The sequence below is a fragment of the Mus caroli genome, chromosome 1 (assembly GCF_900094665.2).
Source record: "Mus caroli chromosome 1, CAROLI_EIJ_v1.1, whole genome shotgun sequence".
In the NCBI taxonomy this organism is placed as follows: domain Eukaryota; kingdom Metazoa; phylum Chordata; class Mammalia; order Rodentia; family Muridae; genus Mus; species Mus caroli.
Window position 1 is genome coordinate 14,834,590 of NC_034570.1, and position 25,155 is coordinate 14,859,744.

General features: G+C 37.4%; 1 protein-coding gene across 1 annotated transcript in view; it reads left to right on the plus strand.

Moving 5' to 3' along the window:
• Tfap2d (transcription factor AP-2 delta) overlaps positions 1 to 24,412 on the plus strand; it is a 55,212-nt gene extending 30,800 nt beyond the window's left edge. The window contains exons 6-8 of the mRNA XM_021170917.1: positions 2,838 to 2,979; positions 8,020 to 8,133; positions 21,779 to 24,412. Coding sequence (XP_021026576.1) covers positions 2,838 to 2,979; positions 8,020 to 8,133; positions 21,779 to 21,998 — 476 coding nt within the window. The 3' untranslated portion in view covers positions 21,999 to 24,412. The remainder of the gene's footprint in view (positions 1 to 2,837; positions 2,980 to 8,019; positions 8,134 to 21,778) is intronic.
• Positions 24,413 to 25,155: the final 743 nt, after the last annotated feature.

Below are 25,155 nucleotides of genomic sequence, written 5' to 3' on the forward strand. Positions count from 1 at the left end.
AAGGAAGGAAGAAAGGAAGAAAGAAAGAAAGAAAGAAAGAAAGAAAGAAAGAAAGAAAGAAAGAAAGAAAGAAAGAAAGAAAGAAAGAAAGAAAGAACGCTTAAGAGAACTTTGGGGGGCCCTGTGCTTTTCAATGGTTGGCTATGAGCATCTTCCTCTGTATTTGTCAGGCTCTGGCAGAGCCTCTCAGGAGACAGCCATTCCAGGCTCCTGTCAGCAAGTACTTCTTGTCATCTACAATAGTGTGTGGGTTTGGTGACAGTATATGGGATGGATCCCGAAGGAGCTGCTAAAGAGGTTTGCATCCCCATAGGACAAACAACAATATCAACCAACCAGTAACCCCAGAGCTCCCAGGACTACACCACGAACCAAAGAGTACACACGGAGGGAACCATGGCTCCAGCTGCATATGTAGCAGAGGATGGCCTTGTCAGACATCAGTGGGAGGAGTGGCCCTTGGTCCTGTGACAGCTTGATGCCCAAGTTTAGGGGAATGCCAGACTGGGGAAGCTGGAGTGGGCAGGTGGGTAGGGGAACACCCTCATAAAAGCAGAGGGAGGAGAGATGGGATAGGGGGTTGTCAGACGTGAAACCAGGAAATGTAAATAAAATATCTATTTTTTCTTTAAAGAGAGAACTTTGGGAGAGGAAGAACTATGGTCCTCAGCTTTCTGAAATCTTAAATGGCCTTCCTGTTCTTTACAGCTGCTAACTTTGTTAGTTTTTTAAAACTAAAAGCCTTATTTTTAATAGAAAAACAGGAGCAATTCTGATTTTGAAAAACAATATTTTACTTAGAATATTTTATTGATGTCTCCTAATCTGTAGGTATATACTTCTTCATGTCTATGACTGTCTCTTCCACTTAATCTCTTCTATTATCAACTTTCATGCACTCCTGGGACTTACCAATCAACAAGTTTCCTGTTCTATGAGCATACAGCAAGTTCAAGTCCAGTAACTTCTTAGAGTATTATGTTGACCAGTTTTTAAACAAAGACCACAAAAAATTGTCATCAATCCTGATTCTTTTTCACTTCTACATGGAAAAGGAAAATTCTGATTAATTATGTGGCTGTTGGGTCACCCCTGCCCCATGATTCCCACCTTCTCTTACTTCTGTAAAACACGTTAAGAATCATTTGATATTTGTAATACCACATCTCCTATCTCTACAACACCCATACACAAGGGTAGGTATTGTATACAGTTCTTATAAAGATGCAATGAAAACCATAAATTGCTATTATAGTATTTAATTTCTTATTGTTATGGCTGCTAATGATGCTATGGCTATCCCAATTTGTATGCGTGTGTGTGTGTGTGCCTTGTATATGTGCATGCACATGTGTAAATACATGCTAAATAGAGGTCAGAGGACAAACATGGAAATCTGTTCCTCCTTCTCCCTTGACATTGGTTCAGGGATTGATTTCAGTGTTCAAGTTTATGTGGCAAGAATTTTACCATGCAGTCATCCAGCCGCCCCACCCTTTGTCTTTAGACAGGGTCTCATGTGGTCCACCCGGCCTCAAACTTGCTCTGCAGCTTTCTTATTTTGTGTCCATACAAGCTAGGCAAGCTCTTGAACTACATCCCCAGGCCAGAGAAACCAGTCCTATTTTGTCTTCCTATTACATCTGATTAAACATGCCCTGAAAATGACTCAACAGTTAAGAGTAATAGCTGCTCTTCCAGAGGACCTAGGTTCAACTCCCAGCCCCCATGTGGCAGCTCACAACTGTCTAGGGTGTCTGGCACTCTCACACAGACAAATAATCAGGCAAAACACCAATGCAATATAACAATGAAACAAAAAGTTAAAAAAAGATTTCCTTGAATGAAGTCATCACTTAGTACATATGTGGCAAGGTTTGATTTATATATTTGAATATATATTTGAATAATCATATATTTGTGTGTATACAAGCACTTGCTCACAATGGCATGCATGTTTCTAGAGTTTAAACCTCATGCGTTCCATGCAAGCAGCTTACACCTAAACTGTATTCTCATTCAGAAATTTGGATTTTTAAATAAATTTTACCTGTCAGGTAAGACTTTTGAATAAGCAATTTTTAAAACATTGACCATTATACTCTAGAATAATTTTCTTCAGCAAATAGTACTTGCTTGGTAAGATATTTTATCCCACATATTAAAATTTTACTTGCACTCAATATTTTATGGACAAGTAGAAGTTGTTTATGATTCTGCTCTGTTTTGAATTTTCCAAAGCTGGACAGTACTTCAGAGCCTTCTGGAAGGCCTGATGTTGATAGTATTATAGTCATATAATAAACCATCTCTAACACTGCAGTGTGAAATTCATGAAAGTGTTTCATTTTATAAAGCAATAACAGCTTTCAAAGTCTTTTGAGCTCATTGCTGTATATTTTGATCAGTCTCATGGAAAAGTCATCAGAATGGCTTGTCTATAGATTATAGACATCTATCTGAGCAGCAACAAATATATATACACATTGATATTTGCATATATACACATATATTTCCAAGGAGCTTTTCCATTGGTGATCATGACTACAACTGTGGTGAAGTGAGACAATCAAAGAAAAGCAGCAAAACACCTGAGTCACGGATTTGATCTCCATTTTATTTGGAAAGTTCCAGTTCCTTGTTTTCCATTGCCATTCCTCACAGATGCCATCTCTCCTGCAGCTTTGCTTAAATTAAATAGAAACACTGTTTAAATTAGATAGAAACAACATGCTGCATGTGAACACACCCACGTATGAGAGTTGGAGAAAACTCACAGCATTACCTTTGTAAGGTCAAATATGGATAAGCCAGTGACTTGTGTTTTCCACCAATAGGTGAGGCTTTGCACTTGGCTCGGGATTTTGGCTACACATGTGAAACAGAGTTTCCAGCCAAGGCAGTAGGAGAGCATCTCGCCAGACAACATATGGAACAGAAAGAACAGACAGCAAGAAAAAAGATGATCCTAGCCACCAAGTAAGTGCTGTGGAGATGCCTTCATGCACCTTCATGCCCAGTTTTCCTGACCTCCTGTAAATGACAGTCTAGAAAATAAGAGTTCTCTAAAAACAAGGGGGCTTACATTCTAGCAATGAAATAGATTCTCCCAGAATTCTACCATCTGCACGAAGGCATCAAGGTTTACTTGAGTAGAAACTGGACTACCAAGACAATTCTTAATAGAATCTGTAGAAATTAGGCCAGATAGAGGGTTCAACAGCTAAAGGAACTTACCCCCAAGTGCACACAAACCTGAATTCAATACCAAGATTTCATGTGATGGAAAGAAATTCTGCAAGTTACCATCCAACTTCCACTTCTGTGTTATCACATGTACATGCAAACACACACACACACATGAGAGAGAGAGAGAGTAAAATATAATAAAATTTCCAAATACACATGAAATACAAAATTCTTTCAGTGACATAACCAATCACTGATTTCCATCTTTGATAAATAATATATTTCACAATATCTCCAGGATATTTTGTAAAATGCACAGTTACAGATACATTTGCTTACATGCAGTGACCCTCCAAAAGTATCTTTGTTTCCAGTGTTTGGTAGTTAACCAAATATTTTGGTATAATTAGGATAATTGTTTAGACAGAAAGATAGAAACTAGATGCATCTTAAACCAGATACAATACTTATTATTTGGTTGATAGAAAATACAGAAAAGCCTCCTCACTGGATTAGAAATAAATATGTTTAACAGTTGATCCATGTTAAGGTAACAACCAGCGACCTTAATTGAATATTGTTATTTTAATATCGACCGTCAGTAGAAACACCAAACTTTAAATCCATAAATCTGCTAAAATTTTTAACCTCCTTAAGGACAATGACGTAAGTGATGAAGTTAGAAGGTTGTGAGTCACTGAAGATCATCTTTGTTACATAATTCATCATATGACATTTTGTCTTGAGACAAAAGAGTCTTTTCATATCTCAGCTTCAGAAAGAAGAACTTAAATAAGAAGGAAAGTAGTGCGAATACTAATTCCCTGACTGTCCTGTGGAGAGGGTGGTAATTGCAGCTGAATCCTACAGGATTGTCATCTGTATTTAAGACATAAATTGTCCTGTGTCCTCTAAATAAATGACAAGATTATAAAGTCCAATTGATAGCTAGAGAGCAATGTCCTATGCTGAATTACCTAGCAAGAGTTCAAGCTTACCAAACTTGACTTTTCATTATTCACTCTCCAATTTGACTACAATTTGCTATGTTGTTTGGACAAGGATGAGGAGGGTTTGTAAAACTGTAAGTTGATTTATTCATTGATCTAAATAATCATTGGTGTTTAGTCGCTTAAAATGCTTTCCAATCTGAGAGAAAAATGAAGACTTGACTTGAAACCAGTCTAATCTTTGTGTGGGGGGCAAAAACCAAAAAGATTGTAATCATGGACTACTGCATCATCAGAGTTCATATAATTCGTCCAAAAGTCTGGAGCAAAGGGCTATATTTATGTTTTTAGTTAGAAATCTAAAACAAATGTAACAAGGAATCGCTCCTGTGTAACATAAAATGGTGGCACTACAAAATGCTACTAAATACATAAATGAAGTTACACTCAACTATTATAACTCAATTACTATCCTGAAAGCTATCCAGTTTCACTTCAGAGAGAAAAGTTCCATAAAAATGCATAAAGTAAATTCTTAACAACACTCTTGGCAATATATATATATATATATATATATATATATATATATATATATATGAGTCTCACTATCAATATCCATAGGAAAAGATTTCAAGAGTAGACAAAAGAGTCAGAAACACACCTGCTTCTACTGTTAGGAGTCCCACAAAACACCAAGCTAACAGTCAGAGCATACACAGAGGATATGGTGCAGACCCATGCAGACCCTGTGCTTGCTGCTTCAAACTTTGTGAGCCCATGGGAGCCTGCATACTTGATTCAGAAGAACATGTTTTCCTTGTGTCCTCCATTGCCACTGATCCCTACCATCTTTCCTCCCCTTTTTCCATTGGGTGCTCAAGCTCCAAGGGGAGGGACTCAATAGAGATCTTCAGTTTAGACTCTCTCTCCAAATACTGTCTGGCTGCGAGTCTCTGCACTCACTCCAATCTACTGTCAGAGGAAGCCTATCTGATGAGGACTAGACAATGTAACTATCCTAGGTCTTTGGGCTATCCAAGTCTAGTTCCTGGCAATCCAGGCAGTGTCAAGCATGAGCTCCCCCTTGTGGTATCAGCCTCATTAAACCTGACATTGGTTGGAAGCTCCCACAAGTTCTGCATCATCCTTTCCGCAGCACATCTTGCAGACGGGCCCGATTGTATGTCAAAGATGTTGTTGCTGAGTTGATATCAGGGTTTCGCTTTCCCTAGTCTGCAGAATTCTTGCCCACACCAAAGAAACTAGAACATAAACTCGAAGGCTCCAGGAAGGCATCTGCTCTGCTTCTCCATGTTTAGTGAGCTGTTTGGATATTGTACTCAACAATGGGGCCTTCTTGTCAGCTTTCTATCTATCATTGTCTGTCCTAGCATCAACGTGAGTTGTTTCAGGATCTCCACAAAATCCCTCAGCCAGCAACTCAATCTAATGCAACCCTGGCCCATCACTATCTTGCCTTGATACAAAAGATGACCAGTTAAATCTCCATATCATCCGTAACTCGGAGTCCTCACCAGGGTCACTCTCATAGATTCCAGGAAGTTTTCACTACATTAGGTTCCCAAACATCACCTCCCAGACTCCCTGCTTTGATCTGTCTCTCCCTGCACCTTTGCACACCACCACCACCCTGTACCCATGCCTACTCACCTCCTGTCCACCCACGCAATCTATTCAATTTCCCCTTCGCAAGGAGTTTTATGCTCCCTGCTAAAGCCCTCCGTGTTATTAAGCCTCAGTGGATTGCAGCTCATTTACTTAACCACTAGCATCAACTTATAAGGGAGTACATACCACGTTTGTCTTTCAGGGTCTGAGTTACCTAACTTAAGTTGATTTATTTTTCTAGTTCAAATTTAACAGCTGAGTAATACTCCATTGTGTAAATGTACTACATTTTCGTTATCCAGTATTTGGTTGAGAGACATCTAGGTTGTGTCCAGTTTCTGGCTACTAGGAATAAAGCCACAATGAGTTGGCATATAGGTGCTTGCTTGTGTGTGCACATGAGCATACATGTGTGTGTGTATGCCAGGCATGCAAGTAGAGGTCAAAAGACAACCTTCAGGAAGTTGGTTCTCATCCTCCTCCATGTGGATCCAGGAAATGAAACTGATGTCTCAGGCTCACTGACAAGAGGTTTTACTGAGCCTCCTATGCAGCCCTCTTGGCACTTTTAAAATAAATAATTGTCAGATGATTTGAAGCCGAACTATTAGTACCCTAATGGTCATTTGGAGTGATTTGACCTATCTGCATTTGCTCATAATGACAAGCAAAACCAAACTGCTGTATTTTACAACAATCTCCACACAACAACAGATAAACATACATGATAACTGTATTATCCCTTGAATATCAGCTAGTCTCTTCTATATATGAAACATGCATTTAGGAAATTTTTTCATGTTTATTGATTTCATTCTATAGCTGCTACATTCATTCATTTTATTATATGTATATTTTAAAAACATATTTTCTGGCCTGGGAAGATGATTCAATGGATAAAAATTACTTGCACTGCAATCATAAAGAACTAAATTTGAATTTCCAAAAGTTACATAAAACTAAGTACTGGTTTTGTTAACCCATTGCTCCTTCAGTGAGATAGGAGGCAGAGACAGGATAGTCCCAGGAGATCATGAGCCAGCTACCCTGGTGTGTGAAGGGGCAAAATGACAAAGGCACTTTCTTAGAAAAGTAGAAAGTGACATTTGACATTGAGGCTGTCCACTGACCTCCACAGGGGTACCATGGCATTTACATGCTCACACTCACACACAAAACACCCTCATGTGTGCATGCACACACTCACATGCTCACGCACACACTCGCATGCACACACACACACACACACACACTTTACAATTATACACTTCAAGGGATTAACTGATAGTCATGATGCCCAGCAATGCTTTTATTATTACATATAGGCTAGAATTCATAACCATATAAGAAAAGGAGAACAGTGGGAAAAGGTCTGCAAAGTAGCAGCTGAAATAGGAAAGTGCCTAGCGATTATATTTTTTAGGACTGGTGGAATTACTTGGGAATAAGAGATCATCCTTGGTCTTGCAAACTTTATATGCCCCAGTACAGGGGAACGCTAGGGCCAAGAAGTGGGAGTGGGTGGGTAGGGGAGCAGGGCACTGGGAGGGTATAGGGAACTTTCAGGATAGTATTTGAAATGTAAATAAAGAAAATATCTAATAAAAAAAAGAATTGAAAGAAAGAAAGGAAGTAAGAAAGAAAGAAAGGAAGGAAGGAAGGAAGGAAGGAAGGAAGGAAGGAAGGAAGGAAGGAAGGGAAGGGAAGGAAGGAAGAAAGGAAGGAAGAAAGAAGAAAGGAAGGAAGAAAGACAGGAAGCAGAAGAGAGAGAGAGAGAGAGAGATCATCAACTTCAAACACTGAAGCATGAAAATAGTTAAAAAGTAAATTATATTGGCATATTGGGTGAAAAAAATTTCCAAAGTTAGCTTGTATTATGACTTTGAATGATGTAAGCCTATAACTTCAGTTAAAATTTTCTATAGATTTGATGTTCTAAACACACACACACACACAATTGCTAATTACAGTTCTCTCATATGAATTTTCTTTTATCCTGCGATTACCATGTAAAGATGCAGTTTAACAATGAGCATGGGTTTGATCAGTGTCTTGGAGAGCGCTTTACTATCATCTTCTTGTCCTGCAACGTCAATACGGTGGAATTTGAGACTGCTGATTGAATAGTCCTCCTGGTCTCCTTTAAAAGGGAAACAGACTTTGACAGATGATATCTCTTGACAGATAATATCTAATGACATGAAAAGTTCATATCAAGAGTGCAATTTCAGCTTTGTACTCTTTGTTGCAGGCAAATTTGTAAAGAATTTCAAGACCTCCTGAGCCAGGATAGATCACCACTGGGATCCTCCAGACCCACTCCCATTCTAGACCTTGACATCCAGAGGCACTTAACACATTTCAGGTAAGACAGCTTTTCCCATCTGCTTAGAGTCTAGGCAACTAAGCCACACCCAGCCCTCCCGGTTCTGTACTGCCATTGTAGTTCCAGTTAGAGATATACTTATGTTAATAAAATAATGACTGTTCTACTTTGTTCCAAATGCTGTGACAAGATACTCTAGACTGGATAATGTATAGAAGATGTAAGTGTATAGTTTAGATTCCGGCACTGGGAAGCCTGAGATCAAGGTGCTGGCAGAATCAGTGTCCGCTGAGGGCTCTGTCTCTGTCTTCAGGTCCTTTAATTCAGTACTGTGTGATGAAAGGTAGCAGCAAACTTTCAAGAGACTCTTAAGAGCTAGAGAAAGTACCCAAGGAGCTGTAGGGGTCTTCAACCCTATAGGAGGAAAAACAATATGAGCTAACCAGTACCCCCAGAGCTCCTGTCTCTAGCTGTATATGTAGCAGAAGATGGCCACGTCAGCCATCATTGGGAGGAGAGGCCCTTGGTCTTGCGAAGATTATATGCCCAGTACAGGGGAACACCAGGGCCAGGAATCGGGAGTGGGTGGGTTGGGTAGCAGGGAGTGGGGAGGGTGTAGGGGACTTTTGGGATAGCATTTGAAATGTAAATAAAGAAAATATCTAATTAAAAAAAAAAGAAAAAGAAAAGAGCATGAATCCAACCTACCAAGACTTAATCATCTCTGGAGGCAGCTCTTTGCATTGTATTGTATTGTATTGTATTGTATTGTATTGTATTGTATTGTATTGTATTGTATTGTATTGTATTGTATTGTATTGAGGTTTAGTTGTATTGAGGTTTAGTTCAGTGTATGAATTTGAGGAGAGGAAGATACAAATATTCAGACTACAGGAGTGACAGCCTGATTATTTGAGACTATCAATTTAAGAAAACATGGTGATTAAGGCATTTTAGACCAGAAAATCTAAGATCAGAAAATGGAATATCCTTTTATGTTTATCAAGAAACTATGGCTTCATGAGAATGTATATTATGAAATCAAAGAACACTAAGAAATTTTTGTCCAGGTTTCTGAAATCTTTTAAACAGTTACTTATGTTGATAGGGTAAATTGTTAACTGAACAGATCCGATTGAAGTTAATTAAATATCAATGACTAAATCTTTAGTAGTACATTAATGATTTCTATAAACTTAGAAAGTATAAATGGTTTTTTTTCTTAGATTTTTTTATTTGATGTATATGACTACACTGCCACTACCTTCAGACACTCCAGAAGAGGGCAGCAGATTCCATTACATAGGGTTGTGAGCCACCATGTGCTTGCTGAAAATTGAACTCAGGACCTCTGGAAGAGCAGCCAGGGCTCTTAACCACCATGCCATCTCTCTAGCTCATTCTTCTCTAGCAAGCAAACACTCTGCCTGTAAGCCATCTATCTCCCGAGTCCACAGAACTCTTTAGAGAAAACTCTGATATCTAAAATAAGAAGTGAGCAACATTTTTACAGGCTTTCATTCTCTTATTTACCTTCCTCCTTAGAATATGGCAACAAGGTGGTGTTTACTCTGAAACTAAAGAACTAAATAGCCAGATAGTGGTTTCATTCTTTAATCCCAGCTCTCCAGAGGTAGGCATATCTCTGAGTTCAAAGCCAGCCCGGTCTACAGAGTTCCAGGACAGTCAGGGTTACACAGAAAAATCCTGTCTCAAAAGAACTAAATAGGTAACTGGCTGAGATTATGAGATTATGAGATAACGAGATTATGGCTGAGATTCAAAGCTCTTAAAATATGTGACTATAGATTCTCAATCACAATGTGAAGCACAAAACTATATGTTTAAATACACTAATCTCTATATTTAATTACACTAAATGTATAACAGTTTTAAGAGTAATTAATAAGTATAGCAATTAATAGTGACTTTAGAATAACAGTATCTCTAAATTTTAGTAATTATATTTGAGCACTTTGAATATCTTAATTATGATTTTTTGTTTATTTTACTTTTAAACACTTACCAGAATTTTCATTTACTTTTTCTCACATTCCAGACTGTTTGTTTGTATAAAAGCCTCTAGTTTCTTAGGATTCTGGGATTAAAATACATTTTGTAGAAATTTTCCAAAAGTCTATATTTTGTAAGTTGTACTAAAAACATATGTACTCCTTCTTTCTCAGTAGAATTCAGCTTTATAGTTAAGCATATTTACACTGTTTTGAGAACAAGCTCCTAGAATTTGTGTTTTACAAAATTTATAGATTATATCCACTAATAACAACTCCACATTTCCCTGGCTTTCTGGTCCTGGAATATATGCTCCTACTTTCCATTTCTGTGGCTCTGATTGCAAATTATATAATAGATACCTTTTATGACTACTTAATCAGGCATAATTTACTGAAGGTGCATAACTGTTGCCACATATGTCATAATTCTCTTCCCTTTAAGACCACATAATATTCCATTATGAATGTACTCACATCTATTATATTTGTTAGCTTCTACAAATATTTACATTTTTGCACATCCTCTCCAACACTTACTGTTGACGTTTTAAAAATAATAGTAGCTCACTTTTCTCTGCACATTTAATTTGCATCTTCCTAAGGACTAATGATTTTGAACACGTGTTTGTAGGTTTCTTAGCAATTTGTGATAGATACAAATTCAATAGTCTCAAGTTTCTGTGCTGTGCTGAAGCAATCCTTGTTTTTTTTTTAAATTAACCTTTATATTAAATATTAGATTCACAACTTGCAAATTCTTTTCTACCTTCTTGCCTTTTCATTCCATTGAATGTGTGTCTTTGAAGCAAATTTTTAAGTTTTTGTTGTAGACTAATTTGTATATTGTTACAGTGATTGTCTACACTCTCTGCTTTACATTAGAGAATACTTGCTAAATCCAATGTGTTGAGGCTTTCTCCTATGTTGTCTTCTAAAAGTTTTACAGTTTTAGATCTTACACTTAGGTCTTTGATCCATTTTGCATTCATTTCTATAAGTAATTTAAAGTATGCAGCTTCACTCTTTCCCATGTCAAAATTACATCATTTAACCACAGCTGGCTGTCATTTTCAGCTACAACCGGATTGAAAGCTCCTGAAGCAGCCGCAGAGGATTTAAATGGATACATGGTTTCACTTTGCATGCATTTTTAAAGGCAACAGTAACATTTTTACCAATGTAACAATTGAACAAATTCACAATTTTAACAATAACTCCTTTAACAAGAGGTTAGTAAATGATGTCTCATTGGTCAACCTTGAAAAGACAATATATAGTTTATAAGTGTGGTCATTAAATTTGGCCTCAGAGCAAACTTACTGATAAAGCGCTTTTGCAAACCTAAAGGATTAAAGCCAATATATCAAAAATGGGTCTCTGGGATTTATGTTAGTTTCCAAGTTTGAGAACCATAGACCTAAGACTTTCCTAGCTTTTAGCATTTTATCTCATCCTTTGAAAGAAATGATTCATTTGCATCTTTTAAAACATGTGTGTGTGCACATGCTATCACATGCATGGAGGTCAGAGGACAGCTTGCTGTAGTCAGTTCTCTCCTTCTACCATTTAGCTCCTCAGAATGGAAATCAGGCTTGGCAACAAGAACACTGACCTGCCAAATCATCTTTTTGGACCACAAATTCATTTTTCAGAAAAGCCAGTAAAAAACGGTGTGAATTTGTAACTTATATAATAATAATATTGAGAAGGTTCTTCATATATTATTTTGCTAGTAATCTGGGTAAAAATGCATTAGACAAGAGTGTGTCTCTTTCTGTGTTTTTGTTGCTGTTGCTTTTTGCTGCCAGTGGTAACTGATTGTAGTGGAAAGAGGACAGAGAAACATGCTAGCCTGCCTTGCAGTTAACATAGGCAATTTGCAGAGTCATGTTCTCCTGCAATTTTTGCTAAGTACTGGCTAGGCAAAAAGTGCAGAAGGAACATTATTGGATAGGCAAAGAAGATTCTGTAATTAGTAACATCCATCTGTGTTACTATTTTGTTTAATCAAAGTCTTCAGAGTGCAGAGTGCTCAACATTATACCTTACAGGATTGTGGACTCAGTATCTTGAGAGTTGTGGCTTACCTTCAGCAGACTAATTGTGTTTAGACAATGATGAGCAGGTGATCTGGCCCTGTAACACAAAGATAAGTATCTCTAGTTTTTACTGCAGATGACATAGCACTGTGCTCTGGAAAGCAGTGACAATAGTAGTGACCCCTCTAAGGAGTCACACACAGCCTTCAGAGACACTTGTTTCCATCAAAATGACAGGGGGCAAGTTTATTTATTATTTATCACTTACTGAGTACCATCAGCAGTAGGAATTGCCATGGCAAACACAACAGACACCACAACACCTACCAGGAGTTGGGAATAGATAGAATTGAAATCTGTAGGCTGCTCCCATGGACTCACTGTTTCTGGACCTGATGTACATGATGGTATAAGGCATTAATACATGATGGTATGAGGCAGGAGAAGAGGAGAGGACAGACAACCCAATTCAAACCACAGCCATGTTTGTCTGAATTCTTAAAAGTAGACTTTTTCAGATTTGAAGAGATTATAAAAATGTGTCCATTCCTTGTGTCTTATGTTCTCATAATCTCCTTGAATATGAGGTCACAGGAGCACATGGGTCCATATAAATAAGAAATTAGAATACTGTTTCTGCTCAATTCAGAGAGGCTGGCCTCCCAGTAAAACCAGAATTTTTTCTCAGCAAAAACCTCAGAAGACTGAAATCTTAGTTGTCTCTTTGTTCCACTGTGCCAATGAATAGTGTATAAAGATGAGGGGTTGGCACATTCTTTTGGAACTTCTAAATTAACAGCCAAACGAGGGCGACATCCAAATGCAAAGAGGAGGAGGCCTGTAAGGATTGTTACAGTTAAAAGAAGCCTTTCTTGTAAAATGTTTACTAGCAAAAATAAAATTATAAACATAAACCAGGTAAAGGCTTCAGTTTATTTAGCATATAAGAGGAGTCATGATGTCTCTCTTTAATTAATCTATGTTAAAGTACAAAATCAAGAAAAGTTCATTTATTGTTGGTATTTATTGCTCTGTATAAGCTGTGTGGCATCTAACCAAACACTGCCCAGATCTTACAGGTAAAGCATTAGATAGTACAAAATAGCCAAGATGTCCCTGTTGTGGATATAATGAGATTATTGCAGTAGGGTCAGACAATAGGGGAGGGGGATGGCTCACATGTAAACATGGCACAGATCAATGATAACTTACTGCAAATACAGCAGCAGAATCAGTAGGCGTAAGGTTACTAGAAGGAAACATCAGAGTAGAGAGACTCTAGCTAAGCCTTCCTAACCGGATTCTTGTTAAAGACAAGCTAGGGTGATCAGAAATCACAGTAAAGACAGTGAATGAGGCACAATTTAATCAGGTACCAACAATGGTTGGATATCAGGTGTGGAGCTTTCCTGGTGTGACATAGTAACACAATATTCTTGTTAAAACTTGGTTTTATGAGAAAGCTCATGGCTACGGAAAATTCAAGAGACTGCATTTTGATCGAGAAAAAAAAAATCTTTGCCAGGAGGCAGATTTATTAAAGGATTGTGGAAGTGGAGAAATGGCTCCATGAACAGGAGTGCAAGCATGAGGATCTGGGTTCAAATCCTTAGCAGCCGCATTAAAAGCTGGGCACACTCTCTGTGACTGTAACCACAGGCTTGGGGTATGAGAACCAATGGATCCTCAGAACTCAGTGCTCAGACAGATTACCGGAAATGAAGGCCTTCTAGTTCTGTGAGGGACCCCTTCTTAAAGGAATAAGGCAACAAGGGATACAGGAAGACATTGGAAGTCTTCCTCTGGCCTCCATATAATGGATATGTGGGTTCAATACACACCACATGTTCACACTCATGCACACTCAGTCACTATCCCTTGCCAAAACCAAAAACAACAATTCTACAATCTCTTGCTAACATTTTTAAATGGATTTTTGTCTTTGTCACCTAGGAAATTGAATAATGTGAATAGCTGAAATTAGAGATAGCTGTTTATAATGAAAAGAATCTGTTGATGTGGCCATGTGATAACCACCAGTAGCAAATAAAAGACTTGAACAATGGGTACATTGAGGAAATATATAAGCTTTATTTAGTGAATTTTTATATTTCTGGGGTTTCTATAGAAGGGGATGGAATGTATGACCAAAAGCAAGGGGAAGTTTACTAGGGTTGCAAGTCGGGTTTCCTAGTCAGATGCTAGGATTTAGAACACACTACAATTGTCTAATCTTTCTCTGTGCGTTCCTTTGGAAGTTGATGCAGTGAAGTTCTGTGTTTTCTTCACTATACTTCCTCCAGATAATGGTATACTTTGCCCCACTCTTGAGTTATTATCCCACTTACAATCACCCCTCATACTTTGCTTCCATAAGATCTTATTTCTTCTCTTTCCAGTTCACCACTACAATCGATTTTTAAGAATTGGAAGTTCAGTAACATTCACATTTAAAGGCTCCTATCCTAACTTTAAAGCTACCCTACCTCTACTCCAAAGAAATTTCCCTTTCCAAAATGAAAATGTGATGTCCTCAAATTGATAAATCTAAGAAAATAGCTAATTGTTTTTAGCCTCTGGCACCCTGTTCCCCGACAAAGGAAGTTCAGTGCAGATGTCAAAGTGTGGTGAGGCTGTGACTGGCTTGGGTCTCCCTTCATGCTCACAATATTTTGTTCATTCTTAGTCAACTTTGCTAATAAATTAGATTAAAATAACCTGGGATCACAAAACCATGTCCCTCTGGGATCTCAATGAGGCTGAGTGGATGGAAGAAGTGTGGACTCAAAGTGACAGAGAGACCTTCATCTCCCAACATGGCAGACCACCAGGTACATTATAGCCTTGTTTCTCCAAACTGAGATTCCAGAGTGTCAGTCTCATAGGAAGGCCCTTGAACATGTTTTGTGACTGAGTGTTCTCAATGAAGGACATTTAACTATTGTACAGTTGGCTCCCTGGACCTTTCTGGAGCTGAACTGTTGCTTAGCTCCATGTTTATAAAACTGAGTCACTGAATCATTTTATATCTCATTATACCAACTTCCTCTAGAACGGAAGCTCTATAGTTGCTGTTGTGATCGTGATGGAGACATTCAGGCAGTATACAGTGTTCTTTGGCCATAGGGAGATAATTCAATTCCCTGTATACATTTAAGCTGCGTGGGAATAGTATTTTAAATGCTGATCCTGTGGATCTCATCCCAAACCAATTAAATCAGGATCTCCAGGGTAAGAGCTACAAAATGAAATAAGCTGGAGAGGTAAATTTTTAATGTATGTTTGTGGTTGAGGGGAAAAAAAGAGCTTAAGAAATCATGGAATATTTGAGTGCTGTCAAGGCCACTCCGATGAGCAGATTTGGGTGGCTCCCCATCACCCACCACCAGGGAACCAAACACTTTCATTATGTACCTTAATTAAATTCTATTTAAGAAAGCACTTGGGGCCATATATATTTCCCCAATGTGCCCATTGTTCATGGAGGGAGTGAGCGTCACCAGCTGGTTTCTGCTTTATTCTGTTTCCTTGTTTAGGCTATGAATCATAGATAACTCTCAAATTATAGCAAAAATAAGCTTCCAATTTTCCCCCCAGCATAAGGATCTCTTGAGCTAGCCTGTATTTAAATTTATACTACTTCCAGGAACTAAAATACCTCATCTACATGGTACTAAACAAGTAAAGTTTGTCAGAGAAGACCCAGTACCCTTTGCAGGTGTCTTCTGGGGTCTATTGCCAAGTCATTTGCCCTTGTTGTTGTTCCCATGTTTGCAAGAATAAATTTTGTGGCAGACATCACCTAGTGCTAATGGTAAGGACACTCACAGAGCCTCAAATGACAGGTCAATCTTCTTCTTCAATGAGTAAGTATGTGGTGTGGGGGGGAACAAAATGGGAAGGTGATCCTCCCTTGGAGTCTTGAAGCTTGTATGTCTCCCAGAAGCAAAAAAGCAGAACTGAACTGAGCACAAGAAGCCCCTATGTGCAGTACTAGGAATCATAAGTTCCATGAGAGCAACCACTCAAGAGCAATGTAAGATAATGTAACAGTACAGTAATAATAACAGCCCCCAAGTTATTCCAACCTTCTCATGCACCAAAAGAAGGGCCAGAAAGAGATCTCTGCATCCAAACATTGTCTATATAGAAATTTGGAGGTGAGGGTATAACTCCTGGTTGGCTACTTGCTTGGTTGACATTCGCAGGGTCTCAGATTCAATGCCCAGTGTAACCAAAAAGAAAGTTAAAATTTTTACAGAATGAAATTAGCTTTAATCTATCTAAATGATGATTGCTTTTTTCCTCTTGGTTCAGATTTCTGGTGTGTAGTCTAAAGATACAGATTGTTTTCAGCAATTTTTGTAGCCTGAAAAAAATGGGAAAACCCATCTGTGGATGACAGCCACAACTTTGTAGCCCAGTGTCCAGCAGGAAATAGTAAGGTCACTTTGCTTAATTTTTAATACATATTGAATCAGTGTTTGCTTGGTACATGTGAAGTTCTAGGTTCAACCTACCGCTTTTCAAGACAGAAAGGGATCAGAGGAGATCCCAGAGATGCTTAGACAAATCCAGACATAGATACAGCATTTTGAAGAACAATTTGGCAAATGTGGAGCCAGGTTGGTAACAGTGATCTAGCATAGACTGGCAGAATGTGATCTATACTTACTTAGATTAAGGAAAATAAATTAGTTTTGGTTCTTCTCATAGATATCCACTATTTTTCTGAGATTTGAGCACATTCTGACTAAGCACTTATACTTTCGATATTTCAAAAATAAACATGGGCAAGGCTTTGAACACAAGTAAAAAATAATGCTTAACCAAGAATTATAGTCACTTTTCTGTGGCTATCATAGAATACCATGAGCAGAAGCAACTTGCATTTGAAAGGGTTTATTTGGCTTACAGGTTATAGACCATCATGAAGAGAAGCCAAGGCAGGAACTCAAAGCAAAGACCCAAAGGCATGAACTGAAGCATGATTAGGCAGGATGGTAAAGCAATGATGTTTGTCAGCTCACTGTCCATGGCTTGTTCAGTCTACTTTCCTATAGTATCCAGGACAAACTGTCCAGGAGTAGCACCACCCATGGTACGTTGGGTCCTCCCACAGCAATAAATAATCAAGAAAATGCCCTACATGCTTCTCTCCAGGCAATCTGATGGAGGCATTTTCTCAACTGAAGTTTTTCTTCTTCCCAAACAACCCTAGCTTGTGTCATTTGCCAAAAAAAAAACAAAAAAACAAAAACTAATCAATACACAAAGTATGAAGAAAATCTGAAAAAGTTATTATATATAGTCATTACTTGCTAGATTTTCAGAAGTAATATCAAATACATTTTAAATGTAAACAGTGCCTGCCATAACATTGATTGTAACTACTATCCTATTACCAAAACCATAACTTACTGTCTCTACACAGAGGTCTGTTTTTTCTTTTGTTTCTGAGTCTTTGGTACTGTTTCTTTGTTGTTGTTGTTGTTGTTGTTGTTGTAGTTTTGATTTTGTTGTTGTTGTTTTGCTGTTAGAAACTACTGAGCCAAGCATGATGGCACATGCCTGTAATTCCAGTACTTGGGAGATGAGGACAGGAAAATCTAGAGTTCAAGGCTGGCTTTAACCAAAGCTAATAGAGTGAATCTAAAGCCACCCTGGGCTATTTGAGCCCCAGTAGCAAAAACTAAACAAAACATTGATAATGACTACAGTGTTTCTTTTCTTTTTTTTAATTAATTTTATTTGTTTAAAGGTTTATTTATACACTGTAGCTGTCTTTAGGCATCCCAGAAGAGGAGGGGGCAGATCTCATTACAGATGGTTATGAGCCACCATGTGGTTGCTGGGATTGGAACTCAGGACCTTAGGCAGACCAGTCAGTACACTTAACCGCTGAACCATCTCTCCAGCCCCGATTACAATTTTTCAATACACCTTGCTTCAAAATATTAAAGACACTAGAGGCAGTGCAAGCTTTTAATCCTTATACTTAGGAGGCAGAAGCAGGAAGAGTTTTGTGAGTTCTAGGCCAGCCAGGGATAAATAGTAAAGTGTCTCAAAAATAAATTATAAATAAATAAATAAATTACAGGTCCTATTATTAGAAGTTAATCAGGTCAATCCCATTTACCAAGAGGATGATAGCATGTAATGAATTGCCTGACTAATGAATGAATGAATGGTTGATTGGCTGACTAATTGATTTATTGATGCTATGCTGGGCATCAAACCCAGGGCCATGCATAAAAATTCCACCACTAATCTAACCACCAGCTCCAGGTGAAAATTCATAAATGACAGAAATATGACATATCCATAGGCCATCTGCCCCATACTCACACACAGAATCACACTGTTTCTAGACAATACCACTTTATTCTACAGTGTCCTTCTAATCTCTGAAGTGTGAAACTGGGGTAGGGGGTGAGGGGTAACTTAATCCTTAAGGGAAAGTGGAAATGGAGTTTTACCTGTGAATCCAGCCAAGTCCCACTTTCTTTAGTTGAGTGGACAGGGATAGGTGTGTCTGCCTGCAGAATGAAACTCTAGAGAATGTTAGTTGGAAAGTCTAGCAAAATAGAACTTTTTTAAACCATGAAGAAAATTAAGATGACTGTTATCTATTACATTTCCCCCTTTTCCCCAGTGCCATAAAATACCACTGTGTGTGTTTTCTCAGCAGAGGACTACAGCATTCACAGCCCGCTGTCAGGCCCTTTCTTCTCCTCACTGTCAAATTAGTATTAAGAAAATGAAACCAAATGATTGGAGAGAAAATGAAAGAAATTATGGTTCCAGGTAGATGGAGCTGCCAATCCCATCAGATGACAATTCTTTCTATTTTCTTGTCTTAATGGGGTTGAACCCAGAACCTGGTATATACTAGCAAGTTCGCTACATCAGAGTTGTCAAAGCCTCTAATTTCAATCTTGATCTGGCATTTAAAGTTCCTGATATTTCAAGCCTTTCCTTATATAACCTACTCTAGAATGAGACCTCTCTTGGTAACTAACCTACACCACTAATTTTCTTTCTGACTTAAGTGGACATGTTTTCTTTAATCTCTCATAAATTTTAAGGTCAAATGTTGCCCACCAATTAGGCTCTCTACTACATTAAGACATTTCAGACCTTTAATTTTATTATCCTGTATATGAATTCTCTTCTCTATTTTAGTTCCCAACTGCCAAATAAACATTCCAGAATGCTTTCAATCGCATTACTAATTAATAAGCTGAGCAGAGTGGGGTTAATTTTGTTCATTCTGGGTATGTTTTGACAAACACTTTGGTAACTATTTCCATCATTCACAAAGTTTTCTCATACCAATTTTTTCAACCCCGATCATCTGCTCCTGGGAAACTGATGCTCTAACTACTGTAGCTACTGGGTTTGCTTCTCTTTTGCCGGCCATATAAACTGAATCATAACATCTGTGGACCCTTGAGACTGCCCTGAGGTCACCAGTCTGATCTCTCTAAGACTCTCGTCTATGTTGTTAGATTTCCCAGTAGACTATTTTGTATGATTGAAAAATATTCCATTGTGTGGGATTGCAACATTTCCACTGCATTCTACTCAACTCACTTTTCCATCGTCATTTTATCTTTAAAAAAAAACACATAAAAATACACAAAAATTAACATATGAGGAATCCAATTTCTATATAAAATCAGACTAGATAAGCTCATTCACCTAAAGAAATCATTGTTATAGTAATGGGCCCAAAGAGGATGGCTTAGTGGTGAAGAACTCTGACTGTTCTTCCAGAGGACTTGGATTAGATTCCCACATGGCAGTTCACAACCATCTGTAACTCCAGTCCCAGGGGAACTGACACTGAGGGCACCAGGCATGGAAGTAGTGCTCAGGTACATATGTAGGTAAACACTGACACACATAAAACAAAAATAAAACTAATAAATGTAGTATTATACAGATTTCTGCTGAGCTTGGTGGCAAGGAATTTCTACTGAGCATGTTAAGCATACAAGAAGAAGCAGGTAAATCTCTGAGCATTGTTTTAAAATCCCACTACGTTTGACAATGAAGATTACATATATTAAGAGTAGTATCTGGCATCAGGTAACATTCTAAGATGGTAGCAGTTAATGGAAAACTACTATTGTCATTGTACGTTTAACAAGCCTTATTTTTGCAGTTAGTAGCTTTACTCATTGGATGTAGAACATATATATATATATATATATATATATATATATATATATATATATATGGAGTGTTTTGTTCTGTGTTATAATATATGTATAGCATGTGCCACATATTTCTTATTTATTATAAGATATATTATTATATTGTAATGAAAAATGACTATCACTTCAAGACAATTTAACAAAACTGAACAGTGTGGATGGTTTTATTAATAATAGGGTTAGTCTACAGTTATATGTTTGTTCAATGAGAAATGTCTCATAATTGGAAGTCCTATTGATGCTGAGTTTGAAAACACATTTTCCACATACACTTACTAGTTTCTACTAGTTGTCTTCAAGACAGCTTACATACAATAGAACTTTATTTCTATCTAGTAGTCTAGATTCTTTCTGCCTCCATTTGTCTCTGTCATTAAGGTAGTCTCGTCACTTGTGTGATGGACAGATCCCTTGAGAAGAAAGAGAGGCCAAGCATTTTCTATATGAGCAATGAGAATTACCTATATCTAACATTCATTCTACCGTTGACAGGTTAGTGTCCTGTATAAAACAGGAAAGAAAAAGAAGCTTGCAAGGCAGTCCATAAGTGGATGGTTTTATGCCTAGGAAAACACTGTTGCTATTAAAGAAAGAAAAAAGGAAAGAAGAAAAGAAAAGAAAAGAAAAGAAAAGAAAAGAAAAGAAAAGAAAAGAAAGAAAGAAAGAAAGAAAGAAAGAAAGAAAGAAAGAAAGAGAAGGGAAGGGAAGGGAAGGGAAGAGAAGAGAAGAAAAAAGAAAAGAAAAGAAAAGAAAAGAAAAGAAAAGAAAAGAAAAGAAAAGAAAAGAAAAGAAAAGAAAAGAAAAGAGAGAGGGAGAGAGAGAGGAAGGAAGGAAGAAAGGAAGGAAGGGGAAGGGAGGAATAAATTAAGAAGTCAGAAGAACCAGTTATCAGGCACATTCAGCCAACGTTGATTCTCTTATGAGTCATTTTAGTTATATAAAATGGCACATAGTTTAGTGAAACAATATCCTAGATACATAGGACATGTGCTAACCATGTCCACTCCTTGGATGTGACCTTCTTTCAGTCCTCTTGCTTGTCTCCAAGAGTGACTTCCTCAAGTGTAATTTATGCCCACACATACATGCATGACATTTTCTGGGAAGCAAGATGATCCTTGCTTCAAAAGAGATGCATTTTCTTCCTACTTCCTAATGAGATGAAAAACCACGTGTTATTCAGACTTGCTAATGCTTTGTACGCATACAGTCTGTCAGCAACAACCCTTTGTCTCAATAGATCCTAAGCTTCTTATGGTCAAGGGGGAGAATTGAATTGTATTGTTTAACATAATAAACAAAATGTCACGGAACACAGTAAGTGTTTGGTGGAATGTTCTAGATTAAATAAAGGGATTTTTCTGTTCCTAAGTATTCACCTATTTTTCCAACTTCTTCTCATTTCCAGTTTGATCACTCATGGTTTTGGGACCCCAGCAATATGTGCAGCTCTAAGCACTTTCCAGACAGTCCTCAGCGAGATGCTTAACTACTTGGAAAAACACACTACTCACAAAAACGGTGGTGCGGCAGACTCTGGTCAAGGACATGCCAACTCGGAGAAAGCCCCGCTGCGGAAAGCTTCAGAGGCTGCTGTGAAAGAGGGCAAAACAGAAAAGACAGACTAGCTGCATCAAACAGAATCTATTTCCAGAGAGTCTTGCTGCTCATATTTTTTTTTCTAATATATACATCATTGAGGGTGACTAATCTTCAGAGGACCAAATCTTTACCCTCCCTGAGCCCTCCATAAAATAAAATCAAAAGTGGAAATGAAAACAAAAAAAAGTAAACAAAAAAAAAATGACCGATCCAAAACAATGAGAAAGAGGAAAACAGCAGTGTAACTGTGTGATGGAATTGTCACTTTTTTTTTTTTGTTATGATAAAACTTCTGTGCACGTACTTGATTGTTCTGAATTATATACACCACAGTTTTCAAGCACTTCTGGACTTCGGAGAGGCAGCACATGTTTTTTCACATATAATTGATGCACTTTCTTATCCAGCTATATAGTTAGGGGTCAGTCAGAGAGCATGACCAAACTGGAGTCTGTCACCAATGACTGCTGCTCCAGTCTTCCCTGACTTAACTCCCTATCACTGAAGAGTGCCTCTTTCTATTAAATAGGCCAATCTGAAATTAACCACTGATACATGTTTGAGGAACTGACAAGGACAGTCACAAACTTTTTGAGCTGACAGCAGTTCTAAATATTTGGTCACCCCATATTACTGAATTATCCGTGCCTTGGTGGTGTTTAAAAATTCCAGAAACTGTCTCCCTTCCCTTCCTCTTAGCTCCCCTTTCCCATTTCTAAGAACATACTCAAAAGACTTATACAACACTGTAGGGATAAGAGATGAACTCTTCCATGCCAACTGCACAGTTCAAAGAAACACTGAATTTGGTCAATGGGGTATACAGATGCAGAGGAGGGGAGCTTTGCCATTATTGGGCTCTCTGTCAAATACAATGACATTATTTTGCCTAAAAATTATGAGAATAGGAGCAGGGGTATTTCTGAGCAGTCCTGCCTGTAAGACATGGGGCCCCTTCAAAGTGCTGGTGGCAATGATTGTGTGGTTGAAGTGAGAGCCATGTTTTTGCGCTTCTATGCTATTTCTACCTGTTCCACATGTTCTAAACTTTTAGAGGCACAAAAGCACCCAGGCTGTGTTCAATAAAGAAAGCAAACAGAATAATTAGAGAAGACTTTTGCTTTTCAGATGTTTTCTTTTTTTTTTTCCCCATAGCTTATTCTTATAGCTTTTTTACCTTTCATTTAAGACACTACAAACAAGAAGTTCCTGACTGCAAAAGCCAGGGATAATTGAAAGACTGTTTGGTCCACATAAACCTGTATATGTCAAGAAAGTTGGTTGCCACTACATTGTTCTAGCTTTTCTACTGTTAACAATTAAACTTCAATATAGGCAAATAAAAACATAGATCATTATGTAATAAAGTAATTATTTTCATGTGTGGATATTCAACACTTAGTTTAGCATGAAAATATTACCCTCTCATTTACATACTTCAATTATTTTAAAGAGCTCTGCCATATTATAACTTTTTCAAGAATATTAGCATTATAGCTAATGAGAGGAAGTATCTGGAATTTTCATGTATGAATCAAAGAAGCTATTTTTACCTGACATTAATTCTTAAAACCATTATCTTGAGTCTTGTACAGAAATGAACCATAACCACTGAAAACCTAAAGTTTTTAGATTAAATTTATTCAACAGGAGACATGTTTGAAGAATTCCATAACAATAGGATATTATAGTAATACAGTAGAAGAGCTTGAAATAAAAATAAAAGAATTATGATTTCATGTGTTTAGTTCAATTTTTCAATTTTATCATTATTGATGACTTTAATTTTTAAATAAAATAAAGCAAAACCAACATTCTTCCACAATTCCAAATGTCATCAGAAAATGAGTAATACTATGTTACAAGTCTCCCACATTGTAAAATATGCACACAAAACAAAAATAATATTTGAGTTTAGTAAGTGGTAGGAAAGTTACATCTAGATAATGTGGACTACTATATCTGCAATGAAATTTCCACATTAATTGTTCTTTATCGCATTTATTATTAACAATACATTTGTATTTAATATGGCATTTTAAGATGCATACTGCTAGGTACTTGATGCTATAACCATGGCAAATGTTCACAAATATTCAAATGGAACACTAGATCTGGCTTATGTTACAAGTCAACTTCTTCACCCTTAGTTGTAACTGGTTTGGATTCAAAACACCTCAGTGGGGGTGTTATTTATTAGCCTTGAAACAAAATGTAACTATAACTACAGTGCATATTATTTACCAGGATTGTGGGTGTTTTAAGAGCCTTCATGGACAGCGCCCACCATTTGACTCTACCAGTCATTAGAACATAATCAAGTTGATGAACTGGTCCAGTTTAAAATCATCATTTATTATCATATTCTAATATTCATTGTTAATACCAGCTTTTGCCTTGTATATAATAGGTACTCAACACTTTTTAAATAAATGAGTAAATGAATGTGTGTTTGTTCTTTGTCCAAAGTGGGCCAAAGGACCTTCAAATATTTTGTTTTCTTTCTCTGCTCAATGTTTCAATTGAGCTTGCTTCTTTCCCTCCATGGTAATTTACAGTTAAATTTTATTTTGATAAAAAAATTTCATGATAGTACATTAGTGGCATATAGATACATTTAATATGGGACTATATGGAAATCTACTTAGATATCAACATTTTAATAATAACAAAGCTAGAATATTATCAGTTTATAATGAAGAAAGACAGTTAACAAGAATATGGTTTTCCATGTTATAAGTAACATATGAGACTGTTCAGATTACCAGCTACTCAGACAAAAAAATATTGTACAAGCATAATAAGTTAACAAGGCAAATGAGAATATTTAAACTTGGTGAAGCTAAGTGTCCACACCAAAAGATACTTGCTTTACAGGTGTTTAGATGCTGTAGTCATAGCTTTCATTAACTTTACAATTAGACATGTTTGGTGGCTCTAGAAAGATAAACAAAAACTCTGAATTACTCTCTTCTCTGGAAAGATAGGGCCATGGAAAGACACTGATCTTTCTCCCGTCTGTCTTCTTTGTGGATTCCTTATCATGGGGCATAATCCCTCCTTGGACTTCCAGGTTCTCTGCTTATCCTTAATTGAGGGGTATGTAACAAGTAAGACTGAGCTTGGCTGGGAGAAGCTGTAAGCATCCTAATCCAAAGGTGACAGTTGACGTTTTGCCACCTG